The sequence below is a fragment of the Amblyomma maculatum genome, chromosome 1 (assembly GCF_055883805.1).
Source record: "Amblyomma maculatum isolate TAMU_Amacu chromosome 1, ASM5588380v1, whole genome shotgun sequence".
Classification (NCBI taxonomy): Eukaryota; Metazoa; Arthropoda; class Arachnida; order Ixodida; family Ixodidae; genus Amblyomma; species Amblyomma maculatum.
Window position 1 is genome coordinate 19586688 of NC_139344.1, and position 27342 is coordinate 19614029.

General features: G+C 48.1%; 1 protein-coding gene across 1 annotated transcript in view; it reads right to left on the reverse strand.

Moving 5' to 3' along the window:
- Positions 1-829: 829 nt before the first annotated feature.
- Positions 830-27342, reverse strand: part of Rgl (Ral guanine nucleotide dissociation stimulator-like) — a 102864-nt gene continuing 76351 nt past the window's right edge. The window contains exons 10-14 of the mRNA XM_084587841.1: positions 26882-26938; positions 25607-25703; positions 23591-23779; positions 23404-23512; positions 830-3826 (exon numbers count right to left, since the gene is read on the reverse strand). Of these exons, the coding sequence (XP_084443967.1) occupies positions 3663-3826; positions 23404-23512; positions 23591-23779; positions 25607-25703; positions 26882-26938 (616 nt within the window). The 3' untranslated portion in view covers positions 830-3662. The remainder of the gene's footprint in view (positions 3827-23403; positions 23513-23590; positions 23780-25606; positions 25704-26881; positions 26939-27342) is intronic.

Genomic DNA, 27342 nt, shown 5'->3' on the forward strand with positions numbered 1-27342 from the left:
TCCTTGACCATTATACAGCCTTCAGCAGTTTCTCAACTTATTTTGAGTTGAACGTTTAAATTATTCAGGGTTGAGCATGGCTTTCATCACTTTTCATGTACTTATTTTACTTGCATCATAATACAATCTGCATGTTTAAGCATGTACAATGCAATTATGTAGGTTTTATGCAATTAGGAATATTATTACCTCACAATGTTTTAAATATTGTGGCACTACACACTGAAAATAACACACTAGACAAAATTTTCAAAGCAGTGCATGCTTAGGGAATGTCTGACAGTAACTTCAATGCACTGTCACACCTACTGGGCAAACAAGCACAGTTTTATGCTTTTCATGGCTTTTGGACTCTTACATTCATTCATGGATTTTATAGAGATTTGGAAAGAAGAGATCAAGTTCTATAAGTTTAGTTCTTGGTTTTACAGGTCTCAAAGTGACTCAGATTATGAAACACACCACGGTCAAGGGGTCAGACAATTTCGACCACCTGGGTTCTTTAACGTGCATTGATATCGTACAGTACACAGGCGCCTCATGTTTTGCCTCTGGTGGTAAGTGGTTAATTCACCTATCATTAATATTAACAACACAAAGTTTGAGGAACCTGATAAAACGAGATGATCAATGCACGCCCTACGGCAAGACTTATGTCGCACCAATAGGCCAAATTGTGCCCTGGTTCAATTGCAAAAGTAGAAGTTTGCACATGGATGTCATGCACACGCTAATGGCAAGGATATATAATTTCTCACAACTGCCCTGGTGGCTGGCCAGTTCTAGTAAACCTCCGAAGCAGAGGAAAAAAATAACAAGGAAACTACAGTGACTGCTGACGAGGTTTATTCTGTCATGCACAACAGGATGCCCGCATAATTATCACAAAGCAAGGAAGGCACAGAGGGAAGAGTGCACAAGTGTACATCTGCGGATGAGACAAGAGCCAGGTCGCCCACAAGATGAAACAGTTGTGCCTGACCATTTGGCTCAGTTACTAATACTGCTTCCACAGTAGGTGCACACTACACCTTATTCACATACACATGACAACCCAAGGCAAAATGACTGCAAAATGCCGCTTCCTTGGTTTTGCAGCAGCCATTTACAAGTGCAGCGATGTGCTGGTTGGGGGGATACGATATGTACACTGCACAAGTGCAGACTGACCTGTGACCTTGCTTGGCTCTAGGTAAGAAAACCAAAAGAAGCAAAACAACCACAAAAGAAAGATGCTAAAGCTACATTAGCAGCCTGCTGTGTGCTCTGCTACTATTGCAGTGGGGGTGAGCTGCAAGTATGCGACAAGAGTGAATGAATCATGAAGAAAGATGTTGCTGACAGCGAATCTCTGGCCTTGTAAATGGTAGGGTGCAAGAGAACTAAATATACCTGTAAATGTGAAAGCTCGAGGATATCAGGCACACATGAAAAGGGTTGACCAAATATATTATGACTCTACAACCATTAGTGACCTCCCAAATAATACACGAGCTTACTTTACACCTACGGTTAACAACTGACGCATTTTCTGATGTGCATGAACCTCACAGCATCCGATTAAATAACAATGAACAAAAATACATTAAAAATGTTTCCTATCGCACCAGATCGATTTGTACAATACATGCACATCCAGGTTTAACTGCATTTGACAGCACACTGAAATCGTCCGTAACTATTATTTAGAAATAGCTTCAAGAATGACGAGGCCAGAATGGGGGAAGCAGCAGCTTGACACTGCTGCCACTTGTTCCAAAAGTACCACAAGATCAAAGACTATATCCAGCGGGAAAGAAATAATGTTTTTTTAAGTAATTCAATAGTGAAAAGTGCAAGAAACAACAAAGATGTGTATGCACATTATTTACACAACTACAAAACTGCAAACAAAGCAGCAGCCATCTAGTGCAATGTAGAGCAACATGCATGCCCTTTGGTAAGGTGCAGTTTAGCTCCAGTAAGTGACTAACTACTGATAAACAACTTATAGAAACAGCTGAAAGTGATTAAAATAAATGAAGTAGAAATGGAGTTATGAAGTCCCAATACATCCATACAAAAACTATAGAAACAGAAGCTAAGAATGGCATTGTTGAAAATAACCAGGAAACATTTATACACCATATATCACAGCAACAACTTGAAGACAAAAAAAAAAAAAGCTTTTAAGAAAACTGTGTTCTCAAAAATTCCTTGCACCAAGCTAAGAAATCAGCTTAGAGCATACCTGCAAGTAAGCAGGACAGCATGGAGTATAATATAAAGAGTTGGAGCTACCACCAAAAGGCATCAGTGTAAAATATGCTGCGCCCAACAAATGGCTGGCATGAGGCACTCGATGTGTGATGAAAGACCCTGCCTTCTGAATGCATATCCAGATTTATGCTTCTCCTGAAGCCAACTAACACGACATTTCAACACACCAACATGCAAAAGGAAGCTGTAGTTCACTCCGATATGCACAAATACTGAGGCAGATGATGGCAGAGCGAAGTTTTGGAATGCCTCGAGTCCCGAAGTTGTTCGATGTTACCATTATCCCACACACAGTCGAGTACCACCGTGTGCAGTGAGCATTGATTGTGATGCTCTGGTCGGGGACCAGGCCAAAATTAAGAGCAAGAAAAACTTGCTAAAACAATGACAACAATTAAGAGAGAGAAAAAAAAATGCTATGTACAGAAGATTCCACAAGATGGTGGGGGAGGGAGAAAGAAAGGTGAGCATAGTTTTAAGACTCGCTTAAGGTAAGATTGGCGCACTTCAAATCAGTGCAACACATAATAGACTCTGAAATGTAAGAACTTGCGTAATATGTCACGGCATGAAAAAAAAAAAGGAGGCAATGTCTGCCGGCTACAGCCTACTTCTCCGCAGTTTTGCCACAAACCACCAACCCTGAACATATGCAACAATAAAAGGTGCTAAAGAGGGCCCTACAACACGCTATCCTCATGGAAGTAGGGTTTGGGCCATTAACGTTTATGGCAAACACTATAGACAGGCTTTAGGATAGAATTTAGGGCGCGAAGAAAAAAAAAAATTCAACCACTGTCAAGTCACTATAGCCTGCTATTAGTTTTAGAGAAAGCTTTTTTGGGGTCCAGCCACATTTCAACTATTACTGCGAGCGTAAAACTATTTTCTTGTGCATTCAGGAACCACAGCTCAAATTCAGGCATTTCAATGTTTTATAAAAATACAATACCATTTGGCACACGCCATTTTCAATGTGCCCTCAAAGCAAGTTGCCAGCTGTTCACCTAAATATGGTGCAAAGACAATGCCACAGCTTCGATGCTTTAAGCATTATGACTAACAAGGACATTAAACACGTTTCACGTCTCTCAGAATGCCTCACTACTTCAGGAAGTTTCTACAGTGTACATAAAAAATGTACTGAACACTGCAGCTGTAAAAGGTTTCCCAAAGTCCTTTTGGCAGACTAATGGGTGCAGAGCATCAGCTTGGAGAACATTTCCAAGAATAATTATACGATTGCACTTTTGATTTCACCTCGAAAAGGGGTTTTAGTGACTGCTCTGCAATATGAAAACTCACATAGTGCTTTGTATTGACTCAGTCCACAAAGTGTATATAAGCAGCCACACCACCATATAAAGTAAAGCAGATTGCCCCCCATAAACAACAGCTGGAACTCAAGTACCGCTCGGCAACTTTAACTTGAGCTGAAAGGGCTTGCGGGATTTTTTGGTGCTGACAGGAGACGACGGCTCACTCTTCTTTGGGCGAAGGATGAAATTCAGGGCGTGAGCTGTGCTGAGTGCATAGAAGACATTGGCTGAAGACGGAAAGACTATTTCTGAAACACAAAGAAATTCCAGGCGTTAACAACATAATGTGCAGGACAAAGCAATTAGTGAAAGATTATCCAATATTCACATTCCTATGAGACTACTATACAGGGCAGTTGATTCAATATGGACTCTTTAGGGGAAATGCAAGCAATTTCCTGGCTGTTTACTTGACTGGGTGCAAATTATACAGGAACAATTTTTGCGCTATTGCTACCCGAATAAAATGCATGACTAGACCCCTAGAAGGAAAAATTATCCAGGAGGAGAATTGTTAAATTTTCATAATTTTGCAAGGAACATCTATAGATTGCAGAGAAAAGAATTCTGCCTTCCGCGATGGTTGGTTATGTGGCTTTTGCCAGGTCCTGATAAGCCCTCACTCAGACCCTTAAAGAAGTTTTGAGTCTCAATTACATTTGCTTTGGCTTATTTCCGTCAGAAGTGATTAATGCAAACAATTTCATAGAGTGCTCTAACCACTGCACCACCATGGCGGGCCAGGTTACACTGGTGTATAGACGCACCTGTTAATTTGGTAGGTGCAATAAAACACATTTTGACCCTTTTGTCACCGCAGGGAAAAGATGTTTACAGCAGATGCACGGTCGATCCCTTGGAAACCTGCCGCCTTTCCTCAATATGCTTTCTAGAAAGTGAGCCCTTTGTTCGTTCCTGAATTTTTTGACTTTGATGTTCTTCGCGCTGTCTGCAGCACACTTTGAAAGCATGTTAAGACATTGTGGCAAGGGCGAGTGGGAGGCACGGAGTGTTTCTGAATCCTCCCCTTTGATGCCATCACTCACAACCATTCGCATAACCCTCAAGAGAAACATATTTTTTTTTTTAGCTTTGCAGCTCATTCGTATTGCAGGTGGACTCATGTTGCAAACAAACATAGAATCCACACAAAGTAAAACAGATGCGATGCCAAAATCAAAATTTGACTAGACGCCACAGCAGCGCATTTCTAGCCACCATCAATACAATTGTATAACACGAGTTTTCTCTCCTTTAAACTCCAATTTTATTTGCAAACATAATTACTATACTTCGTCTCAAAAGATGTTTGCAGCACTGTGAAAGGTATAGCTCTCTCGTCCAAGCAGGGCTGCGGAAACACAAAAAATAGTCCCTCAAATGTTTGAGCAGTGTGGGATTGTCATAAATCGACAAGCACAGCAATTCAAAACATAGCTTGGACTGTTAGATTTAAATAGTAGAGAGTGTTCCAATCACTGAATAAATTACCAGAGAAAGCCAGTACAGAAACAACTCTGCGGAGGTCTGGTGCAATGTAGTGATGCGTTTCCATTTTCCAATATGGCGTCGGCCGAGTCGGTTGTGTCTCCTGTGTGCCACAAACAGACAGTGCACTGTTTTCCCAAGCAGGCGAAGCAGCTGGTTTTAAATGTTTTTGAAGCACTTCACATCGAGAGTGGCTCAAGTATGAATGCACTCATCAAGAGAACGGCAAAACTCACTTAGGCGAGCGAGCGTACGCCCTACCAGTGGACAACGAAGGTGTTGAAGGCGGGCTGAGTGGTATCACCGAAGAAGCGTGCTGGCAGAAGAGGTCTCGAGTGGATGAAGAAGCTGGACGATTTTGACCTGAGCGTGTTGCGGAGGGTGGTGCACAGTGTTTTTCAGAGGCAAAATTTCAACTATTGCAAAGGTGGTAGCATATTTTGCAAATGACGACTCACTACCGACCATTCCCAGAGCGACAATGCAGAGGATGTTGAAGAAACTCTGCTTCCAATACGAGAAGCGCTCTCTCAATGCAATGCTAATCGAAGCAAAGCATATTCTGCAGTGCTGCCGCCAGTACCTGCGTCAGGTAGCGGAACTGCGACACCAGGGTAGACCAATTTTTTTCACCGACGAAACGAGGGCCAATGCCGGTCACACGTGAAGTCGAGTGTGGACTGACTGCACCATTCAATCTGTGCACGAAGCACATCGATCCGGACTGTCGACTGGTCTACAAAACCCCAGTGGCAAAGGTTGCAGGCTCATTGTTACACCCTGTGGCAGTGAACAAGGTTTTGTCAAAGGCACAGCGGAAGTGAAAAAAGCTTGGGCGACTACCATGAGGAAATCAACTGGGAGCACTACGAGAAGTGGTTCTCCCAGAAACTTCTCCCACTAATACCACCCGGCAGCGTTATAGTGATGGACAACGCACCATATCATACAGTGAAGCAGGATAAGGTGCCGTGGATGAGTAGCCTCAAAAAGGAGATGCAGGCTTGGCTGTCCGGAAAAGGTGTCGCGTGGAGCAGCGACATGGTGAAGGCCATGCTCATGCAGCTTGTCAACAACGTGAACACAGGTGGGGACCGATATCGCGTAGACTGAATCGCTGAAGCTGACCAGCGTGGCGTATCGCCTCTTTGCACGTGTGCTGAAGAACTGGCTGAGTGCATGGGCGGAAAACAAGGGTATTTTCACGGAACTGCAGAATGGCTTCTGCCCTGGTCGCCGTCAGAGTACAATGTCATTGTCCTTGCACAATGCGTGGAGATTGCGCAATGCAAGAGGTGACCGCCTCTGTTGTTTTCTGGATGTAGAAAAAGCCTATGACAGCGTCCCTTGCATTGCTGTTTAGCTGTCTCGCGAGGCTGGATATGCCAAGGGAGCTGTCGTCGATGGCAGAGCGCCTGTACAGGCAGAACACGGTCACCGTACACTTTGGAAAAACAGTCTCTCCCCACCTGACTGTTACCAAGGGCCTGCGGCAGTGGTGCCCTCTGTCACCTCTGCTGTATATCCATCTATGTGTCCTGTGTGGAGCGAGCACTCATCGAGTCAAGCCTTGGCTTCCGACTCCAGCATACCACCTGTGGGTTCGAACAAGACCGCCGATTGTCGGGCCTGGCCTTCGCTGATGATCTGGTCCTCATGGCGGAGTCTGCGATGGAACTGTAGGACTTACTGGACATCTGCCATAGGACTATATTTAGCCTAGGGCTGAGGTTCAGCAGGAAGAAGACAGCCGTTGTCCTGTTTGCTGGAGAGAACGCTGATGCCATGTTGATGCTTGGCGGGGAGATTCTGCAGGTCCTTGCAGAATACAGTCAGCGACAGCGTGCCCTTGGCTGGAATGTTGCCAGCGTGAGGTCGGGCGCATCACACTTGGCTGCCTTGGAAGGGCTACTAATGAGGCCCTGCAGGGGGACCTGGGATGGTCCATCTTCAAAGCATGCGAAGCCTCCAGCAAGTTAGGATATTGTGGCCGACTTCTGTTTATGGCACGCGAGCGATGGAGACGCCGTGTCTTTGATTACTTTATGGCAACCTGCCTCAGGATGAGCTGGACGGCCCGAATTCACCAACTTGAAAAGAGGTTTGGGCTTTTCAAGAATCCCATCGCTGCAGACACTGCTGGCAAATGGGCTGCCGAGGTGTGCGAACTGGCAGCCGTTGCTGAACACGTCCTGTGGTACGCAAGCATGGAAGAGAAGGCCACCTTGACTGTACACCAGAGCCACAAGCACAGCATCGGTCAGGACCATTTCTACAACAACAGCGTCGGCAGCGCCTTGTTCTTTGAGTCTAGAGCGGGAGCTCTCAGAATGCTGACATACCGAAGCCAGTACGAGAGAACGATCTCGTGTACACTGTGTCAGCAGTGCGGTGGTGAAGCCGAAACAATCAAACATATTGTAGTGCGGTGCGCAGGTATTTGGTCAATGCTCCCTGAAGACACCACACTCGCACAGGTGCTAGACTTCCACACGCCTGACGATCCTCCCGGTAGAGGCACGAGTGTCGCCGCAAGAACAGCCGCTGTGAAGGCAGTCAAAAAGTGACTCGCCGACTGGTGGACGAGGGCCTTAAAACTAACTAACTTTTTTATTCAAGAGTAGAACCACGTGAAACTTTGCATACAGATGTGTTTTTATCTCCCGATCCCAAAAATGTAATCATAATTAAGCTGGTGGTTTTAGATCACAAGTTATTCCACAGTCTAGAGTGTAATTAGATAATTTCTTATGCATCATTAATAAACTTTCTCATTCCATTTTGTTGCTTTTAATTACATGAATTGATAGCCAGAGAGTTTCCATACCCGGTGACATTCTTCGTTTTTTTTTTCTAAAGACCTGTCATCCTGATATACTATCAGAGTAAAAGGTTGCAGTATATGACCCTGAAATTTGTTAAGTTGATTAATTTGTAGTGAACTACACGAGGATATACGAAGACAAGGATGAAGTAGGCGAGAATACCACGAAGACGAGGATAAGGACGACAAAGTGCCGCTGCGCTGCTCGAGCTCGCTTGTGGAAGGCCTAGACTGGCTGTGCTCTTGTGTGGTTCTTTGTGCAACTTGGAGAGGGCTATTATCCCTGTTAAAGGACAGAAACACCCCCTTTCACTTGGTGGAGGTCAGGATTTCCTGCCGTCCTGGAGCTTCGAAGCCGCACACTCCCGACACAAGCAATGACAGACGCTACCACCCCCAGTCCAACCGGCCCCTCATCCGCCGTCTTTTGCGCTGGAGCTTTGCGCCAGCGTGATCCTCCTATCTTCAGCGGAACCGGCGACCATGACGTGGAAGATTGGCTGTCATCATATGAGCGGGTCAGTACGCACAACAAATGGGACGACGGTCTCAAATTAAATAACGTGATATTCTACCTGACGGACGTTGCCAACCTGTGGTTCCGCAACCACGAGGCCGATATCTCCTCGTGGTCTGCTTTCAAGACTACTTTTTCCGATATCTTCGGTAGGCCTGCAGTGCGCAAGCTGCGCGCTGAGCAACGCTTGCGCCGCCGTGCACAGCTACCCGGCGAAAATTTTACGAGTTATATTGAAGATGTTGTAGATCTGTGTAAGCGCGTGGACGCTTCAATGACAGAACAGGCCAAGATTAGTCATATTTTACAAGGAATCGACGATGACGCGTGCCAGATGCTTCTGGCCAGAAACCCAGCAACCGTGGTCGACGTCATCAATGCATGCCAAAATTTTGAGGAATTACGCAAGCGCCGTCAAATCACTCGTTCTTCGCTCTCACACCAGGAGCCTCTTGCAGCTTTAACAGCTGACGCAGAACAGTCCCCCTTGCTGCAACAAATCAAGCAGTTCATTCGAGAAGAAGTTGCCCGTCAACTGTCCCTCGTTCCCCATCGTCCTGACGCTTCCTCTTCTTTGGCGCCAAAGTTGCAGCAAGTCATCCGCGAACAAGTCGCAGAAGCACTTCCTACGCTTCCTGAAGCTCCTGCCGTCGCTCCTTTGACATACCTCGGAGCACCACTACAATATAGCCAACCGTCTGTCCCAGCCCCTTTGACCTACGCGGCAGTGGCTGCGCGGCCTCCGCCTGAGCCGTTACCACCCGTGCAGCCTGTCCTACGCCATGCACCGCTTCCTCAAACGGCTCCGCTTCATCCTGCGACTCCGCGCTATTACAACCCATGGCGTACTTCTGACAATCGCCCAATTTGTTACTACTGTGGTTGCCCTGGACACGTGGCCCGTCGGTGCCGTCGCCGCATGGCTGCGCGTCCCGAGCCTGCGTCTTCGGAGTACTCCCCACCGCTGCTTCGTTCTACTCCGTCTTCTCCTGCATACGCCGCCGAACAGCGTTCGTACACGACCAATCGTTCTCCTTCTCCACGTCGCAGGTCACTGTCACCAATGCGCCGGCGACCACCACCTGCTGACGAGGGAAACTAAGCTCCGCGGTTCCTGAGGCAAGAACTGCGTACTCTGCGAAAAGCTCAAGGCCTCATATTTCTCCCACGAACGTTATAATGATTTCTATCGATGGTCTGTCCGTATATGCGCTGGTCGATACGGGTGCTGCAGTGTCAGTGATTCATGAGCAACTCTGCCGACGATTACGAAAAGTTACGACGTCATTTAACGGTTTGTCACTCCGCACTGCCAGTGAAGAGAGAATTGCACCTTTAGCAGCATGTACAGCGCGTGTCGTCATTGAAGGTATTTTGTACAGTGTCGAGTTCGTCGTTTTGTCATCTTGTTCCCACGACGTGATCCTCGGATGGGACTTCTTGTCTAAACATAACGCCGTGATCGATTGCGCCCGAGCTGAAGTAGAATTTTCTGCACTGTGCGACGCACTGCCCGACGACAACCGTTCAGTGTGTCCTCAAAAGCTCACCATCGCTGAAGATGTCGACGTAGCACCAGAGGCTTGTGCCCTTGTGCCTCTTTTGTGTCCTGCTGTGTCAGACGTTAGTGTTTTATTTACGCCGTCTGCATCCTTCATCCACCGCAAGCACCTGCCGCTGCCATCTGCTGTTCTCGATGTTCACGGTGGCTTCACGAAGCTACTCATCTACAATCCGTCTCCGCACCCGATTACTCTGCTACGTGGGGAATCTCCGGGTTCTATTCAACCAGCCCACCTTCTCTCTGACCTGGACGCCTCCGAGACCTACCGCAGCAACTACATTGATGCTCTGCAGTCCGATCCAACGCCTGATTCGTTGCCAGACGACTTCTTCCGAACCGCCATCGATGACGCTCTTCCTTCCACCTACCGGACTCAGCTTGTGGCCCTTTTACAGACATTTCGCTTCGCCTTCGACGCCGCCCACACACCTCTCGGCCGTACTTCCACAGTCGCGCATCACATTCAGACCGGCTCTAACTCGCCTTTTCGACAGCGCCCCTATCGTGTGTCAGCGGCAGAGCGTCGCGTGATCAATGAGCAAGTTGAGGACATGCTACAACGTGGTGTAATCCGTCCATCACAAAGCCCCTGGTCTTCACCAGTGGTGCTAGTGAAAAAGAAAGATGGCTCGTTTCGCTTTTGTATCGACTACCGGCGCCTCAACAAGATTACCCACAAGGACAATTACCCCCTTCCGCGTATAGACGACGCTCTTGATTGCCTCCAAGGTGCCGAGTACTTTTCATCTCTTGATTTACGTTCAGGTTACTGGCAAGTACCAATGGCCGCCTGTGACAGAGAGAAGACCGCATTTGTGACGCCGGATGGCCTCTATGAATTTAATGTGATGCCCTTCGGTCTGTGCAATGCGCCCGCCACATTCGAAAGGATGATGGATAACATCTTGCGGAAGTTCAAGTGGCACATCTGCCTCTGCTACTTGGACGACATTGTTGTCTTTTCCACCGACTTCGCTACGCACCTAGAGCGCTTGCGGCAAGTTTTGGTTTGCCTTACTGACGCCGGCCTGCAACTGAATCTCAAGAAGTGCCACTTCGGTGCCAGGGAGTTGACTATTTTGGGGCACATCGTCTCTAAGGAAGGTGTTCGCCCTGATCCGGCCAAGCTGCGCGCAGTGGCGGAGTTTCCTAAGCCGGTTTCGCTCAAGCAACTTCGAAGCTTCATAGGTCTATGCTCCTATTTTCGGCGCTTCGTGCAGAATTTTGCTTCAATAATTGCACCCCTGACGAAACTACTCGGAGGAAACAATGGCTTAACTGCGTGGTCGGCCGAGTGCGACGAAGCGTTCAACGCATTGCGCCGTCTTTTGACTTCGCCACCAATCCTTCGCCACTACGACCCGACAGCACCCACCGAGGTCCATACTGATGCGAGTGGCGTTGGCCTCGGAGCTGTCTTGGCACAACGGAAAAACGGTTTTCACGAATACGTCGTCGCGTACGCGAGTCGTGTCCTCTCTAAAGCCGAATGCAACTACTCAGTTACGGAAAAGGAGTGTTTGGCAATTGTGTGGGCATTGACGAAATTCCGACCCTACCTTTACGGTCGCCAGTTTGACGTCGTCACGGACCACCACGCGTTATGTTGGCTGTCCTCTCTTAAAGACCCGTCCGGCCGCCTCGCACGATGGGCTCTCCGCCTACAGGAATTTGACATCCGCGTTATATATCGCTCTGGCCGTAAACACATGGACGCCGACGCACTGTCTCGTTCTCCCCTCTCCAACGAACCTGCTTGCTCTACGGCGGCTGATCCCGTTCTCTCCTCTCTAACCATCGCTGACATGCCTGCGGAGCAGCGCAAAGACCCGTGGCTCGCCTCTCTTATCGACGCCGTGTCCACTTCTAACGCTGCTGCACCTTCTCGGGCTTTACGCCGTCAAGCACCACACTTTGCCCTACGAGATGGTCTTCTCTACCGCCGCAATTATATGACTGATGGTCGACGATGGCTTCTCGTCATTCCTCGCCATTTACGACATGAAATTTGCGCCTCTTTCCATGCCGACCCTCAGTGTGCCCATCCTGGTGTCGTCAAGACGTTTCAAAGAATCTCTCAACGCTACTATTGGCGCGGCATGTACGGTTATATTCGCAAATACGTCCGCTCCTGCATCGCCTGTCAGCGCCGGAAGTCATCCACACCTCGTGCTTCTGGCCCCTTACAAACACTTCCATGCCCGGCCCGGCCTTTTGACCGCATTGGCGTTGACCTTTACGGGCCACTTCCCTGCACGGTTTCTGGGAACCGGTGGATTATCGTCGGCATCGACCACCTCACCCGGTATGCCGAGACCGCCGCTTTACCCGCCGCTACTGCCCGTGAAGTTGCCCTGTTCTTACTCCATCATTTTGTTCTTCGCCACGGCGCACCGCGAGAGCTGCTAAGTGACCGAGGACGCGTCTTCCTATCCAACGTCGTTGAAGCTCTACTGGCCGAATGTCGCGTCATACATCGGACCACAACGGCCTACCACCCTCAAACTAACGGGCTGACTGAGCGCTTCAATCGTACTCTCAGAAATATGCTGACGATGTCCGTTGCCGCCGATCAGACGAACTGGGACGCTGTTCTTCCTTTCGTGACATACGCTTACAACACCGCCACGCAGTCAACTACTGGATTTAGCCCTTTTTTCCTCCTTTATGGGCGTGAGGCGTCGTCCACGATGGACACTATTTTACCATATCGTCCTGACTCCTCCGAGTGTGCTCTCCTTTCAGACGTTGCCAAACATGCGGAGGAATGTCGCCAGTTGGCCCGGTGTTTTACATCGGAATCTCAAGGCCGCCAAAAGCATCACCACGACAAAGATGAGACTCCACACGTTTTTCCTGCAGGATCCCTTGTTTGGCTTTGGGTTCCCGGCACCCCACCGGGACTGTCATCAAAATTTCGAACCGAGTATCACGGCCCCTACCACATTATCCGTCAAACCTCCCCTGTGAATTACATCGTGGAGCCACTCACTACCTCTTCGGACATGCGTCATCGCGGCTGCGAAACTGTGCACGTGAGCCGCCTTAAAACGTACTACGATCCGCTCCTCTTGCCCTCACCATAGGTCGCCAGGATGGCTCCACCTCGCCCCGGGGGAAATTGTAGTGAACTACACGAGGATATACGAAGACAAGGATGAAGTAGGCGAGAATACCACGAAGACGAGGATAAGGACGACAAAGTGCCGCTGCGCTGCTCGAGCTCGCTTGTGGAAGGCCTAGACTGGCTGTGCTCTTGTGTGGTTCTTTGTGCAACTTGGAGAGGGCTATTATCCCTGTTAAAGGACAGAAACACCCCCTTTCAAATTGCAAATTGCTATTTATGCATGCTCTAAACAAAAAAAGTAAACATGTGATAGCTACCTTATTCCTTCCTGAAGTAAATGGTACCAATGGTATTTTTGTGAACCAAAAAGAAGTTATCAAAATCCTGCGTAAGGCTGAGGAGATTGACCAAAAACATGAAACTGATAAAACTGCATGTGAAGTTTGACCATAAGTTATAAGATAAACAGCTGATACCTAAAATGTGATATTTTCCACCAAAAATAGCATATTCTTCCCATTTCTGAAACTGCCTTTGGATTCTGAATATGCCAACTAAAAGGGAAGATATCGCGAACAATCCAAGGCCAAGACAGCATATGCCATTAGGAATTCGGAGAGACTTTGGTCTTAAAACAATTTTTTATTATTAGAGATATTGTAACGAAATTCGGCACATATATGTATTCCTTCGTGCTGTTTAAAAAAATATAATTTGTTTCACTATATCAATTACTTCTCATATTATGAAAACATAACTGATGCCTAATTAGGTAATTTCTTATGGGTCATTAAAACACTTTCCCTCAATATTATTTGGTTCCAATTAAAATGTAGCTGTAGCCAAAGACCTGCCATGTGGAACTATGCTATTTACATTGTCACTGATGAGCATCATTAAAAATGTCCAATTATGCCAACACCCCATAATTTTAGAATATAATTAGCTGACATCTGTCCCCGAAATTTGATATGTTCAATTTAGCAACACAAAAATAGCATAGCTCCACAGTTCAATTCTTCCCAAATTCAACGGTATAGTACTTGTTAAAATTGTGCCACAAGAACACGATGAAAAGTTCCGTAAGGCTAGTCATGTTGGCAAAAAGTATGAAGTTGACAAAATCGCATTTGAAGTTTTGACACTGACTGCAGAAAATTTTGGCAAAACAAAACAAAAACTGTCTTATTCCACCGAAGGAAACATTTTTTTCTAAATGCTAAAAATGTGTACATGATGAAATTGCAAAAAATATTTTCCTTAAGTTATGGGCTGACTTTTTTTAGTCGACGAGAGCACAGGGCTAGGTTGTCCAGCTCCAAAGACAGTATTTAGAGCCCTGAAAACGGTTTCTTGGGGGAACTAGTGGTCCGGAGTCGAGGAAGCCCGAGCCCCACCATAATTGGGTGGCCTTGAAAGTCTGTTGTGACGCTCGAGCGGTTGAACGCTCACATCTTCGCGATCTCGCCGCAGGTTCCGCGCTTTGTATGCGCGATAAGGTAGTTTTAACCCTTTAATGTCCACAATCACGAACTCTACCCGTGTTCTGCGCTGACGCCGAGGTGAAACTCGTGTTGGGTCGCCGACTTTCCCAACAGAACGGACTTTGCGCTGACCGCTAGCTCCGCCGTGGAGTCGTACGGGCGGCGGCATGAACGCGAAGTGTACCGTAAAGGATAAACGTTCCGAAAACGAGTTTTTCTCAAAATCGATTTTCTGACCATTTTCTACCATTCTATGACCCACGTCTCCCCTTAAGCGGCATTTACACGGGCCGCTCAAATCCCTCTCTAAGCGAGGGCGACTGTGCTGACGTCACGTGACGCCTTCGAGAGGCTGCTGGGAGTCGCAGCTTCCGGCTTTTCGCCGCCGGCCATAGTCTCCGGGCTGGGAGACATCTCAGCCGGCCAGTACAAACACTCCCAGAGTCCCCGAAAGGGAAAAAGAAGCATGCTGTGGGGTGTGAGCAGATAAGATCTACCCCCCTCCCCTCCCCCAGCCCCTTCCCTTTCCGATGACTGTGTTTATTTTATTTTGCGTGCTTTTATGAGTGAACTTAGTTTCCCTGACTGGCAAAGAAACATTAGTGGGTCAGAAGTCGCTGTTTGTGTACGTCTCCGTTCCTGTCTTGCTGCGTGCGGCTTGAAACAGTCGACGGCTCCCTTCGGCGACTCTTCATCGCCCGTGTGAATGTGAGAGTTCGGGGGCGGGGGCGAGTTTGCCCAGCCCGTGACGTGCACCTCCTTTCCATATCCTTCCTCGTTGGAATCCTCCGTAAGAATTCCGCTTTAAGTGTTGGATATGTGTTGTGTACTCTTTATGTTTTTTTTCTTTTCTTACGACTGGGGCACCGTTACAAAGGGAATAGTCAATAAATCATCATCAGCATCATAGTTTATGCTCGTTGAGTCGTTTACGTTCCACTTCCGCCAATTAGAGATGCGTCTCCGTGTCTTGTCATTGCTATTTCGTTCCGTCCATGTTACTTGTTTTGTTCCGTCTACCAAGTTGTTGGTGCCGCATCACGATGATGCAGTACGCAAGCTATACTGCTGCTTTTAAGCTAAAAACCATCGACTACATGCTAGAGCATGGCAGCCACGCTGCCAACAAGCACTTCGGCGTCAACGAGTTCTGCGTAGTACATTACTGGAGACACCGATTGCAGTGTCGACACAGACTCTGATCAAGAGTAGAACTGTACGGTATGCTTTGAACAATACACCATGAAATGCGGGGGAGTGATGATGAACAGCGTGCGACAAATAAAGTGCTTTAGGAGACCCTGTACTTTTATAACAAAGATAAGTTCTGCTTGAAAGTAATATTTTGGTTACACTTAGTATAGCTGGCCTAAAGATCCCGATTCACACCTATTTAAATTTGCTTTTAGCACTCCAAAACATTTGCTTGAAAATTTTCCTTGCATTATTGTTGTACCCCCTACTTCACTTCAATTTTCCACAAAAAACCGTGCAAACATTATGCAGGGGTGGAAGCAGGCTCGAGCATTTTGGAGCAGCTTTGGAGCAACGAAACTGGTGTTTTTGGAGCATTTGACTAATGTTTTGGAGCATGCTTCTAGGTTCAAATGCCTTTAAAAATTAGTTTTATTTTTCTAAAATACAAAATGTCCAATCTGATTCCGTTTTATGCAAGTTCAATAAATTTCCAACTTTGCACTCATCTCAGACAAAAACGGCTAAAGCATGTAAAGACATAAAATAAAGGCTAACCTTATCAACAACTTAAAAGAGACTGGCAGCAAACAGAATGCTTGTTGGTGCACTTCATAACTGAACACTTGGTCTGACAGCGTGTGCCTATTTCGACTTGAGATTCAACTGTCGACTCTACTACTTTGATGCTCTTAAGCACCGCCACTAATTTGGAGTTCAGATTAATGGGCACGACAGTTCCGCTCTCTATCGTGTGCATGTTCATTTTGATTCTATGCTTGTGCTGATACATTCCTGAGCGCTGGCCAGTATGTAATGTCTTCAGGAAAGATAGATGGCACTGAAGGGCAGCCTTTCCATAATTCATCTTTTATACCTCACTGCCTCCTTGTCAATAGTTAATCTTTGTTTGAGCAATGCTGGGTCTCATTTTTAACATCTTTGAGATAGGTACTGTATGGCTTTCCAACACTCTTGAGAAGCATCCTAGTGTGATTGACACCTTTGGCATACCAACCCATAACGCTTCAAGTATGATTTTTCCTGTCGTAGGCCTGATAAGCATGTCATTGAAATAGAGGCTCAATGGTGAAGTACCAGCTTGTTTTTATAGCAGAACCATTAGAATAACTCAAGCAGCTTTTGCAGTCGGACAAGTTTCCTAACAGCTCACAGCAGTTTGAGCCATCTGCTTTGCTTGCTGCTCTCACTTCTCTCTCCACCGGCGATTCAAAAGGCTGGGACGGGGTGCTACATCACATGCCCATTTTTTTCCAATTAATTCCCTCCAATCACCTGTGGCTCACACTAATTTACTTGCAAACAAATTTGTTACGCTCCATGCTTCCTTCCCTAAAGAAAATTTGATTTGTATTAAGCTCAGTAAAAGATGCGTTATATCTTTGCCACTGGTGCAATGACATTGTTCCCGTGTTCTGTTAAATTTGATGGCAGATCAAAACAGTCAGTTTGGAGCAGTTTTGGAGCAATATTGCATTTTGGAGCAGAATGGAGCAATTGGAGCAGCACTTCCCCCCTTGATTATGTGAGTAAATACGCTAGTACAAGTCGCTCCTTTGTATAGACGCACCGACGAAAAAAGGAGAAAAACAATGAGACTTAAACACTGAAAAATATGGCAGATAGAACTAAGCTAAAGCAGTAACAAGTGTAGGCACCAATAGAAACAAGGTCTTATGAAGAATGAGTACTAGAAAATCATTTTCAAAAGTCTTGTGATGCATTTCCACAGATCATTAACCTAGTTTCATTCTGACTAGCAGTTATGGCTAACTAGCAAGGCCAGGACTACACCATGCGCTAAGAGAAGCTGGCCACTAAGTTTTAATCGGGGTCTTTGAAGCACGACGACTGCTTCTGCCGCATCATAATACATGTGCGCACGGACAACATAAAAAAGACCAACAATGCTAACTTCTGAGCAGGTTAACTAATTTTTGATAATTAACCGTAACTATTACAGGTAGACGCTTGCAATCGGCTATAGTATGTAGCTGGTCATTAGCAATGACTATAAAGGTAGGGACACACTAGTGGGAAGATGCACGCGGCATGCCGCTGGCGGCAAGCAGCTTGCCGCAAAACCTGCAGTGGCGGCAGGTAGACCTGCCGCGCGCCGAATGGGTCGAAGAGCCATTTTCGGCGGCTTGCCGCGTGCCGCGAATCGGAAGAGCCAATGAGAGACGTCCGGCTCAGCGACGTGCGCGTCAGTGTCACCATCTCGTGCCTACTACCAAAGTTAACTTCCCGTGGCTGAGGCGGCGAGACCACGATCAAGCTCTCCGTGCAATCAGCGACGAAGCGAGCATTCTCCTTTTGTGCCTCCGTGTTGAAAACTTCGCTTCAGTGAGAATAATGGAACACTTTCTTGAGACTGCTCAGTTATTCCCCTTTTACGCGAAATTCAACCGATGAGCGATCATCGGCAAAGCATTCGATCTCGCTGGCGAGTTGTTTTCATACGTCAGTGTGTCCGTACCCTAACAGTTTTCAGAATTTCGAAAACATGATTTCCCTTCGTGCTGTGGCTTAAAAAATTGTTTATCTTGCGCCATAATGAGCACTTAAAAAAAACGGCACTCTTGAGCCCTCCCCAAGCACTTCTCAATCAATGGTGTCTGTTTCACCTGCACTGCGGTGCCCGCCGCTGCTCTCTGCTCCCGTTCACGCAAAAAAAATGAGTTAATTCAATGGTTAAATGCATTCACTTTTTTCCTGATATCCTCAACAGTACTGATATGGTGCTACAGAAGCTGTCTTCATACCTCAAAAAGGCTATATTTAAATTTTACAAATCTAGTGGCCAGATTCCCTGAAACGCATTGTTTTTGCTTGTGTTTTTTTTAAGTGTTTCTACTACTCTCAAGTTTTGTAAAACTGCTTGAACAGGCCAGAATGGGCAACACAAACTTTTACACCTGTGCTGCATATTTCGGGCACTGCACGTGATATCCAGTGCGCCACCTTTAAGAGTAAATACATTTCTACTTTGTTAGTTTGTCACCTTTACATAACTAAAATCAAGAAATAAGTTTCTCAGCCAAAATCTAATTTTTGTCCTCATCTCCTCTTAGGTGCAAAGCTTTTTTTTTTTTTTTCAGAGACATTTGTCATTTCATTTCAATCTCTCCAGTGAGCCCTTAGAGGAAAAGCAACACTCCCTCACACATGTGCTGCTGAGGTGGTGTTTTGAGCTTCTGTCAACAAATGGTGATCCTGTGTTCATCGTCAACTTTTTTCATTAAAAACATTCAAGTCTGAATCAACTCGCACACAAACGCGCAAGTCCTAAAGTGCCAAAACTGTGACATAAACTAGTTGGACAGGTTGCTCTAGCGTCATGCTCGCTCCAAGTCATGCTGAGAACAGGCCGGCAGGCAGCAAAAGTCAGCAGCGTGTGCAACCGGTTCAATAAAAGACAGTGACATTACAGCACCCGCCGACGCTATACAGCGGAGGCGCTGAGATCAGCATTACCAGCCCATGATAAAGATGTACAGCGCGTGCTCGGAGCGCAAGCACGGCACGGGCTGTTCAGAATGAGAAGCCTGCCACGCTGGTCATCTTGCTCCGCTGCGACCCTGCAAATTCGCAACAGTGGTGGCTCCGGCCTAAGAAATGACAGACCCCAAAAACCTACCGTCCTCAGGCGACCTTCCGCCTGACGCTACCTTGCGCCAACGGAACGTCGCAGCTCTCCAGCTCCGCCTACCAACATTCTGGCCCAAGTGTCCGCAGATCTGGTTAGCTCATGTGGAAGCCATCTTCCATCTGCACCACATCACCTCGGAAGCATCTCGGTTTCGTCATTTACTTTCCAACCTGCCTCCTGAAGTGGCTCAAGAGGTGGCGGACATTATCGCTGGACCCTTGGGCAATGCCCCATACCAGCGACTAAAGCAGGGCCTTCTGGACCGCACCACGGCGTCCGAGAGTGCGCGCCTCCAGCAGCTGCTCACCTACGAAGAGCTTGGAGACCGCCGCCCCTCCCAGCTACTCACTAGCATACGGCAGCTCCTGGGCGAAAGCAACGCCGACTTGAATGGCGCACTGTTGAGGATGCTCTTCCTTCAACGCTTGCCGCAGTCCACCCGCCTCATCTTTGCTGCTGCGAGGGACTGGACCCTTGACCGCCTCGCCCAGCTCGCTGATCGAGTCCACGACGAGACTTCTCCTTCCGTCGTTGCCCTCTCTTCTCCACCGGAGACCTCTGTCATATCACAGTTAGAGGCCCGGATCAATCAGCTGGCCGCTTCTATCGATGCCCTTCGGACGTCCTCTCATGCCCAGCACGGTTTCTCCTCAACACCTCGCCGCCGTTCGTCTTCGCCGAGCAGTCTGCACTCGTCCAATCCTCGCAGTCCGCGTCTCTGCTGGTATCACCGAACTTTCCAGCACCGCGCCCGCCAGTGCACTCCACCATGCAACTGGTCGGGAAACGCGGAGCAAGATCACTGACCTCACTCTTCAACCTGGCCGCCTTTTCGTCGTCATGAACCGCATTTCTGGCCTGCGCTTCCTCGTCGATACTGGTGCCGAAGTCAGCGTACTGCCGTCCTCCAAGGCAGACCGTGCTTCCAAGTCACATGGACCTATTCTCCGTGCGGCCAACTCAACCTCCATCGCAACGTATGCCGATCCCTCACTCTGGACATTGGCCTGCGGCACACATTTCGATGGGTCTTCATCGTCGCTGATGTACATCAACCCATTCTCGGATCTGACTTCCTGACGCATTTTGATCTGGACGTCAGCATGTGTCGCCATCGACTCATCGACAGCAAGACGCGCCTTTCCATCACTGGCGTTATATCGCCTGTCGCTTCCAGCAGACTTTCCCGAGGTCACGAGGCCTTGTAATCTCCATCAGCCACCCAAGCACAGTATAACCCATCACACTGTCACGCTTGGTCCACCTGTCGCAGCTTGTCCGCGCCGCCTCTTCGGTGAGCGTCTGGCTATTGCAAAACGGGAATTCAACCACATGCTCCAGCTGGGTATTATTTGCCCTTCATCCAGCGCTTGGGCCTCACCACTCCATCTGGTGCCCAAGAAAGAACCGGGTGACTGGCGTCCATGCAGCGACTACCGGGCTCTCAACGCTCACACGGTCCACGACAGCTATCCCCTTCCACACATCCAAGACTTCACTGGACATCTGGAAACTGAAAGATCTTTAGTACAGTGGACCTTGTCAAGGCGTACCACCAAATCCCTGTTGAGCCGGCCGATGTTCCGAAGACTGCCATCACTACACCCTTCGGATTGTTTGAATATGTGCGCATGCCATTTGGGCTATGCAACGCAGCTCAAACTTTCCGAAGATTCATTGCTGAAGTGACGCGTGGATTTGCCTACATCGACGACATCCTCGTCGCGAGTCGTTCTCCACAGGATCACGAGCGTCACTTCCGGGAACTCTCAACGCCTCCAAGAGTTTGGCTTGGTCGTCAATGCCCAGAAATCTGTTTTCAGCTCTTCTGAGCTCGAGTTCTTGGGCCACCACATCTCGGCGCTGGGAATTCGTCCATTGCCTTCTCACGTCCAGGCTGTTAAGGACTTTCCAGCACCCACTACCCTAAGCAAGCTCCGTGAGTTCCTGGGCCTAGTGAATTTTTCACGGCGCTTCATTCCGCACTGCGCCGAGCTTCTTCACCCCCTGACTGACCTTCTCCACACCACCAAGTCCTCATCCTCCGCGATTTCCTGGTCTCCCGAAGCTCAGGCTACTTTCACGGCTGCAAAACAAGCCCTCGCCAATTCAGTCGTCCTCATCCAGCCTAGGACTTCTGCGCCCACTCGCATCATGGTGGATGCTTCTAGCGTGGCCATTGGTGCGGTTCTCCAGCAGCAGATCGACTCAGAGTGGCACCCACTGGGTTTCTTCTCTCGGAAGCTCCAGCCTGCCAAGACTCACTAGAGCGTATTTGGCCGTGAGCTGCTTGCCATCTACTCCACCACCCAGCACTATCGCCACTTCTTGGAGGGCCAGTCATTTTACGTTCTCACGGACCATAAGCCTCTGGCGTATGTGTTCCGTACAAACTCTTCAAAGTATGTCACCCGTGGCCTACATATTGGAGTTCACAACCGATATTCGACATATCAAAGGCACCGACAACGAGGCAGCTGACGCACTTTCACGCATCACCATCATCGACGTGTCTTCATCTGCTGCGGACTGGCATCTCTGGCCCGGGCACAGCTTGAAGACCCTGAGCTGCAAGCCCTGCGTGCCCACCCCCGAGCCCTCGAGCCCTTCGTCTGCAGCTCGTGCCTCATCCATTTGTACCCGGATCGCTCTGGTGTGACATATCATCGGCTCTACCGCGACCATTCATCCCGGAGGCCTTTCGTCGTGCCATTTTCCATTCCCTCCACGACATCTGCCATCCTAGCATTCGAGCGACGCAGCACCTCGTTACCCAGCTGTACGTCTGGCTGAACATTAACACCGTCGTTCGCCAGTGGGCCCGCTCGTGCCTTGCTTGCCAGTCTGCCAAAGTGACACGCCATGCCAAGACTCCCCCGTCAGTCTTTCCTGCCGCCTGGATCACGCTTTGACCATATTCATCTTGACCTGGTTAGACCACTTCCCCCCTCTCAAGGCTACAAGTATATTCTGACGATGGTTGACCGCTTCACCCGTTGGCCCGAAGCCGTGCCAATTCCTGACATTACTGCGCAAACAGTTGCCAGAGCTTTCGTTTCAGCGTGGGTTTCCCACTTCAGCTGCCCCAGCATCGTTACCACGGATCGTGGCCGCCAGTTCGAATGTGCCCTCTTCATTTCGTTCCTACGGCTACTCGGTACTAAACACTGCCGCACCACATCATACCATCCCTATGCCAACGGCATGGTCGAGTAGCTCCATTGCCAGCTCAAGGCTGCCCTCACTGCGTGCCTGGATCGCGAGCACTGGGTCGACCACCTCCCTATGGTGCTCCTAGGCCTACGTGTCATCCTGCGTCGTGACCTTGGCTGTTCGGCGGCCAAACTCGTCTTCGGTACATCCCTGCGGCTTCCCGGAGACTTGTTCGTACCTTCGGCTCCCTCGTCCCAGCCCCTACAATACCTTCATCGCCTACAAGACTGTCTTCAGCATCTGCGCCCAGTGCCGCCTCACTCATCTGCTCATCAAGTCTTTGGGCACCCAGACCTTGCTTCCTCGACGCATGTGTTTCTCAGGCGAGACACTGTAAAGGCGCCTCTTACCCCCTCAAACAACGGCCCGTACCGCGTCCTCAACAGGATGAAGTCAGCGACAATCCTGCTGGATGGTTGTGAAGAGATCGTCTCTCTAGATCGCCTCAAACCAGCGTACCTCAAGAAACCTCCCCAGGAGCTCCCCTCAGATGTTCCCGGCTTATCTGCAGACCTGCTTGCCGCCGTGGCACCCCCATCTCTGCCCCGTCGGCGCGTACATTTCGCCGTTCCGTCTAGGCGAGGGGCCCTATAGCACCCGCCGACGCTATAAAGCGGAGGTGCTGAGATCAACGTTACTAGCCCGTGTTAGAGGAAAAAAAAGACGTACAGTGCATGCTCGGAGCGCAAGCATGGCACGGGCTGTTCAGAATGAGAAGCCTGCCACGCTGGTCATCTTGCTCCGCTGCGACCCTGCAAATTCGCAACAACATCAACACAGACACAACCACGACCTGCTTACCAGAGTCTGGAAGCTGCTGGGCGAGCACATACTCGTCAGGGTCCCCCTCGAGGCCATGCTTCTCCAGGGCATTGCGCACCACTGCCGGCGTGTGGTCCCCGTTGCTCAGCTGCACAGCAAAGGAACAAGGTTTGAGAAAAACTGAAACGTTCAGAATGCGTCAACTGATCGGCAAGCCACCACATACCAATATGCTCTTGTAGAGCGTGGTGCCTTGGTTCGCACCAGTTGGGCTGCCCTGACATGATGCCAGCGTGGGATCTAGACTGACTCTGATGACTTTCAGGTCAGGGTCATGTGGTGGTGTTGGTGGTGGGCAGGCACTCATCATGCTTTGCAGGTTTCCAGTGCTCTGCCATGGGCGCTGCTGGGTCCACTGCAATTGCAGAGAAAAAAAAAAGAAAAAAAAGGTTTCCATTGGTCCAGGCAGCTTTTCCAAGAACAAAAACACACATGCTACGGCATAAGCCAAGCATTTTGGCTTTCTGACCCAAAGTATCCGTGGTGCATGCTTCGTCAAAGCTACACTAAAACAGAGCCTGCACACCTCAAAGTGTGGTAAAACTTCAAAAGGAATTTTTAAAGCAGTCCAAAAGTGGGAGTATACTGCTCAAAATTCCTATACAGAAAACACATATTGCACATTGCACAGCGTGCTGACGTCATCCTCTAGTAGAGGTCCAAGGCTTGAAATAGTATCCTATTGGGCATGCACTTTTTAATGGACCACAGTTAACTGCACGTGCTCCAAAGAGCTATATTAGGTTCTGGAATTACTGTGCTGAATGCTGCGAATGCATGCCATTTTAGTGCTTTATTGAAGTGTACAGAGCACACTTAATAAAGGTGAACCTGCTTTTATTGATCTTGTGAGACTGTATTCTCAGCATCAATTGATTTGTGAGCACGGTAAAGCTACAACATTAATTCAGAGTAAAAATGCTACCAAAATTGGCAGTCACAGCTAATATGTCAAGCTTCAGAAAATGCTCATCGACTCAGGAAGCTCAGGAAAGATTATGGCAATTATGCATGTTGAAGATGACAGTGTTATGATCCTGCAGCAGTCGACGACAGGAGCCGAGCGGCTGCCGGCGAGCGCCCGATGCCCCTCAGTGTCGGGTAAGTCTGGGCAAGCGGGCCAGACAACCAGGCGCCTCAACTCCCTTGCCAACACCATAGAGGCACTCCCTCCTCTCCCCCTTGCAATGCGGAAGATAAGCGGCAGAAAACGAGCACGCTTGCTATTGGGCCTTTTGGGCCGCCGCCGGATTGACCAGTTCAAATGCTGACGGCTTCCAGGCCTATTATAGAAGGCGCGCCACTTGTCTGGGGAGACCGTCGTGACCGTCATCGCGTGCAGTGCTGCTCGCCTCCAGTGGACGTGGCGGAGTCTCCCTGGCCGTTGCCGTCAGCGAAAGGAGCCTTGACACCCGGTACCGAGGCGTGACAATAGGCATCTAGCACCCAACCAGCCTACTCTCTTTTTACCTGCTGAGCGTGCGGCAGAGCTACTGGCATCATTCTGAATGGTCTCATTATTTTGCAGCACGTGCAATAGCTGTTGTGAAATAACAGAACGCCCCCTTCCTTGTGAAACTGGAGACAATCAAACGAGCCGAACGAAGTGAGAAGAAATATGAAGTTTAGGGCACTGCCAATGTTGTGAACAGCCAGGATGCCAGTGGTACATACTATAAGCAAGGCCTCACTGTGCTTTTATGCTTTGACTAGCTCCTTCCGCTCAGTGATTAGAATTTATTGTGGTCGCAGTTGTTTGGAGTCTACAAATAGTAGCACCAAAATGATTGTTCCCTCCGAGGCAAGAAATAAACTTGATAAACCTGAGCTTGTTTTGCTCAGAAATGTATGCACATAGTAAGTGGCTTTACTGTAACATGTTTTCCATCCAATTTCAGACTGGCAACAAAATGCCTTCCGCAAGCCCTTCTTGGATTCAAAGCTGCTCAAGTAGCTACACAGCTGGGTGAAAAAGTTTACTGGAGAAACAAACTCCGAAGAAACTTTCTTGCAGCCAACAAATATTTCCTGGAACCAGAAGGTGCAGTGTACATGTACTTTCATCTGCAGTGATTGCAGTTCATCTATTATTAAGCAGTGCACCCACAATTAAGCTTTCTCTCAGGTTTATAGAGTTTCACGCACTGCCGCCACTGGGCCTACATGAAAATTAATTGCTCACCCCATTTCGGCGCAAGCTTTCCTGAGAACCACCACTCTGGGGCTGGCTGCTGGTGCTGGTGAGAGAGGCTGTGTCTCCATCGACGACATTGCTTGAGCTGCACAGTCAGGAGGCAAACAGAGGCTTCACAACTACGAAACTGGCAGCAGTCAATTGAGTGAGCTCGGGAAAAACTAGCAAGTAACTATTTACTGCCAAAAACTGAAAAGCAAAACTGCATCAGCATTGGATTGGATCCTTATTGAGCCCAAAGATGCAAGCTTCAGCCCAGTTGAAGGGACACTAGAGAGAATTCTACCCGATTACTGTTGTCAGTAAAAAAATTAATTCTCTGGCTCCTTTTAGGTATGTTACGACGTTTGACCACCGGTAGCAAGAGATTCAATTATGGTTCAGAAAATTGAATTAAAAGATATTCCCACCACTTGTATTCAAGCAGGCGCTGACACCGAAGTACTTGTTGCCACCATTTTTAAGTTAACGGTAGTGCAGTCTAACCTCTGGAATCCACACCCAAAAGATTAGTACTGCTGCATCAGCAGGTGGTAGAACACTGTACAGTCATGAGCAATATGAGAGGGAACAAAACATCAGCATTCTTTACGGATTACTCCATAATCATTTTTGAAAAGTGCAGTTTTTTCAGTTGTAACTAATTTTCCTCTGGATGCATAATATCCAAAGGTCAGCTTTCCTCTAGACGTTGAGGTTGTTGCTGACTGCAGGTAGAATTAGTCTTTTCTTCCTCCACATGCATAATATCCAAAGGTCGTTCTCGCATCATTTCATAGAGAAATACCGAAGATACTCGAAATTTTCTGCAAAAATTTGTTCCCTGTCATACTGCTCATGACTGTCCATGGTCTGCATTTTAAACATACAAAAACTGCAGTTTTGGCGAGAGCGGCCTCTCTGAGATTAGGAATGTGGTACCCCATTAATACAGGCCAACCGCAATTTTTCCTCACTGCCCCCTTAAGGCAACTGCTTTTTATAGAGGAAAACGTAGGAGTGGTTTATACAAAAGTTCGCACGAATAAAAAAAAAAAAAAAGTGAAGTGGCTGAACTTGACTTGAGGTCCTTCAATACAACATGCCTCAACTCTGGCGTAGATTTTTTGCACATCAAGACCCATCGGTTTTAATGCATCAGCCCTGGGAAAACCCTCCCACTGGCAAAATCAATCTGTCGGTTCACCTGAAGCCAATTTCACGTGATCAACAAAAAATTAGATAGGCCAGGGTCATTAAACGGCCCATTGGCTCATTACTTGCCTCAGGGGGCTTCTTTTGGGGCTGCTCGCTGGCTCCACCTTGCAAGACAGTCGGTAACTGAACAGAAGAACACATCCATACAATAAACATCCAGCACAACATAACATCAAACACCAAGCTGCTTAACAAGTGACCACTGAGGGTAGCGAGAGAGATCAGAAGCAAGAAAAGGGAACGTAGGTTTATTATTTAAACCATACAGTAAAACCCTGTTAATTAAAAGTCAAAAGCACAACAAAAATATTCGTATTAAGCAGGCCTTTGGATTAATCAAGCGCAGAATAAATAAAAGGGGGCAACAGGAAAGAAATTCAACTGTGTGAGAATGTGCTACCTGTATTCGAAAATTAATATAATTCCTTAACCCTGGCTCACCACTCCAGTTTGGCAGGGTCTCTATGAGGTAGGAGCATGAGACAGAGAGATCAGTGTCGCCAGCTGTGTTAAAGTAAAGCAGGTCT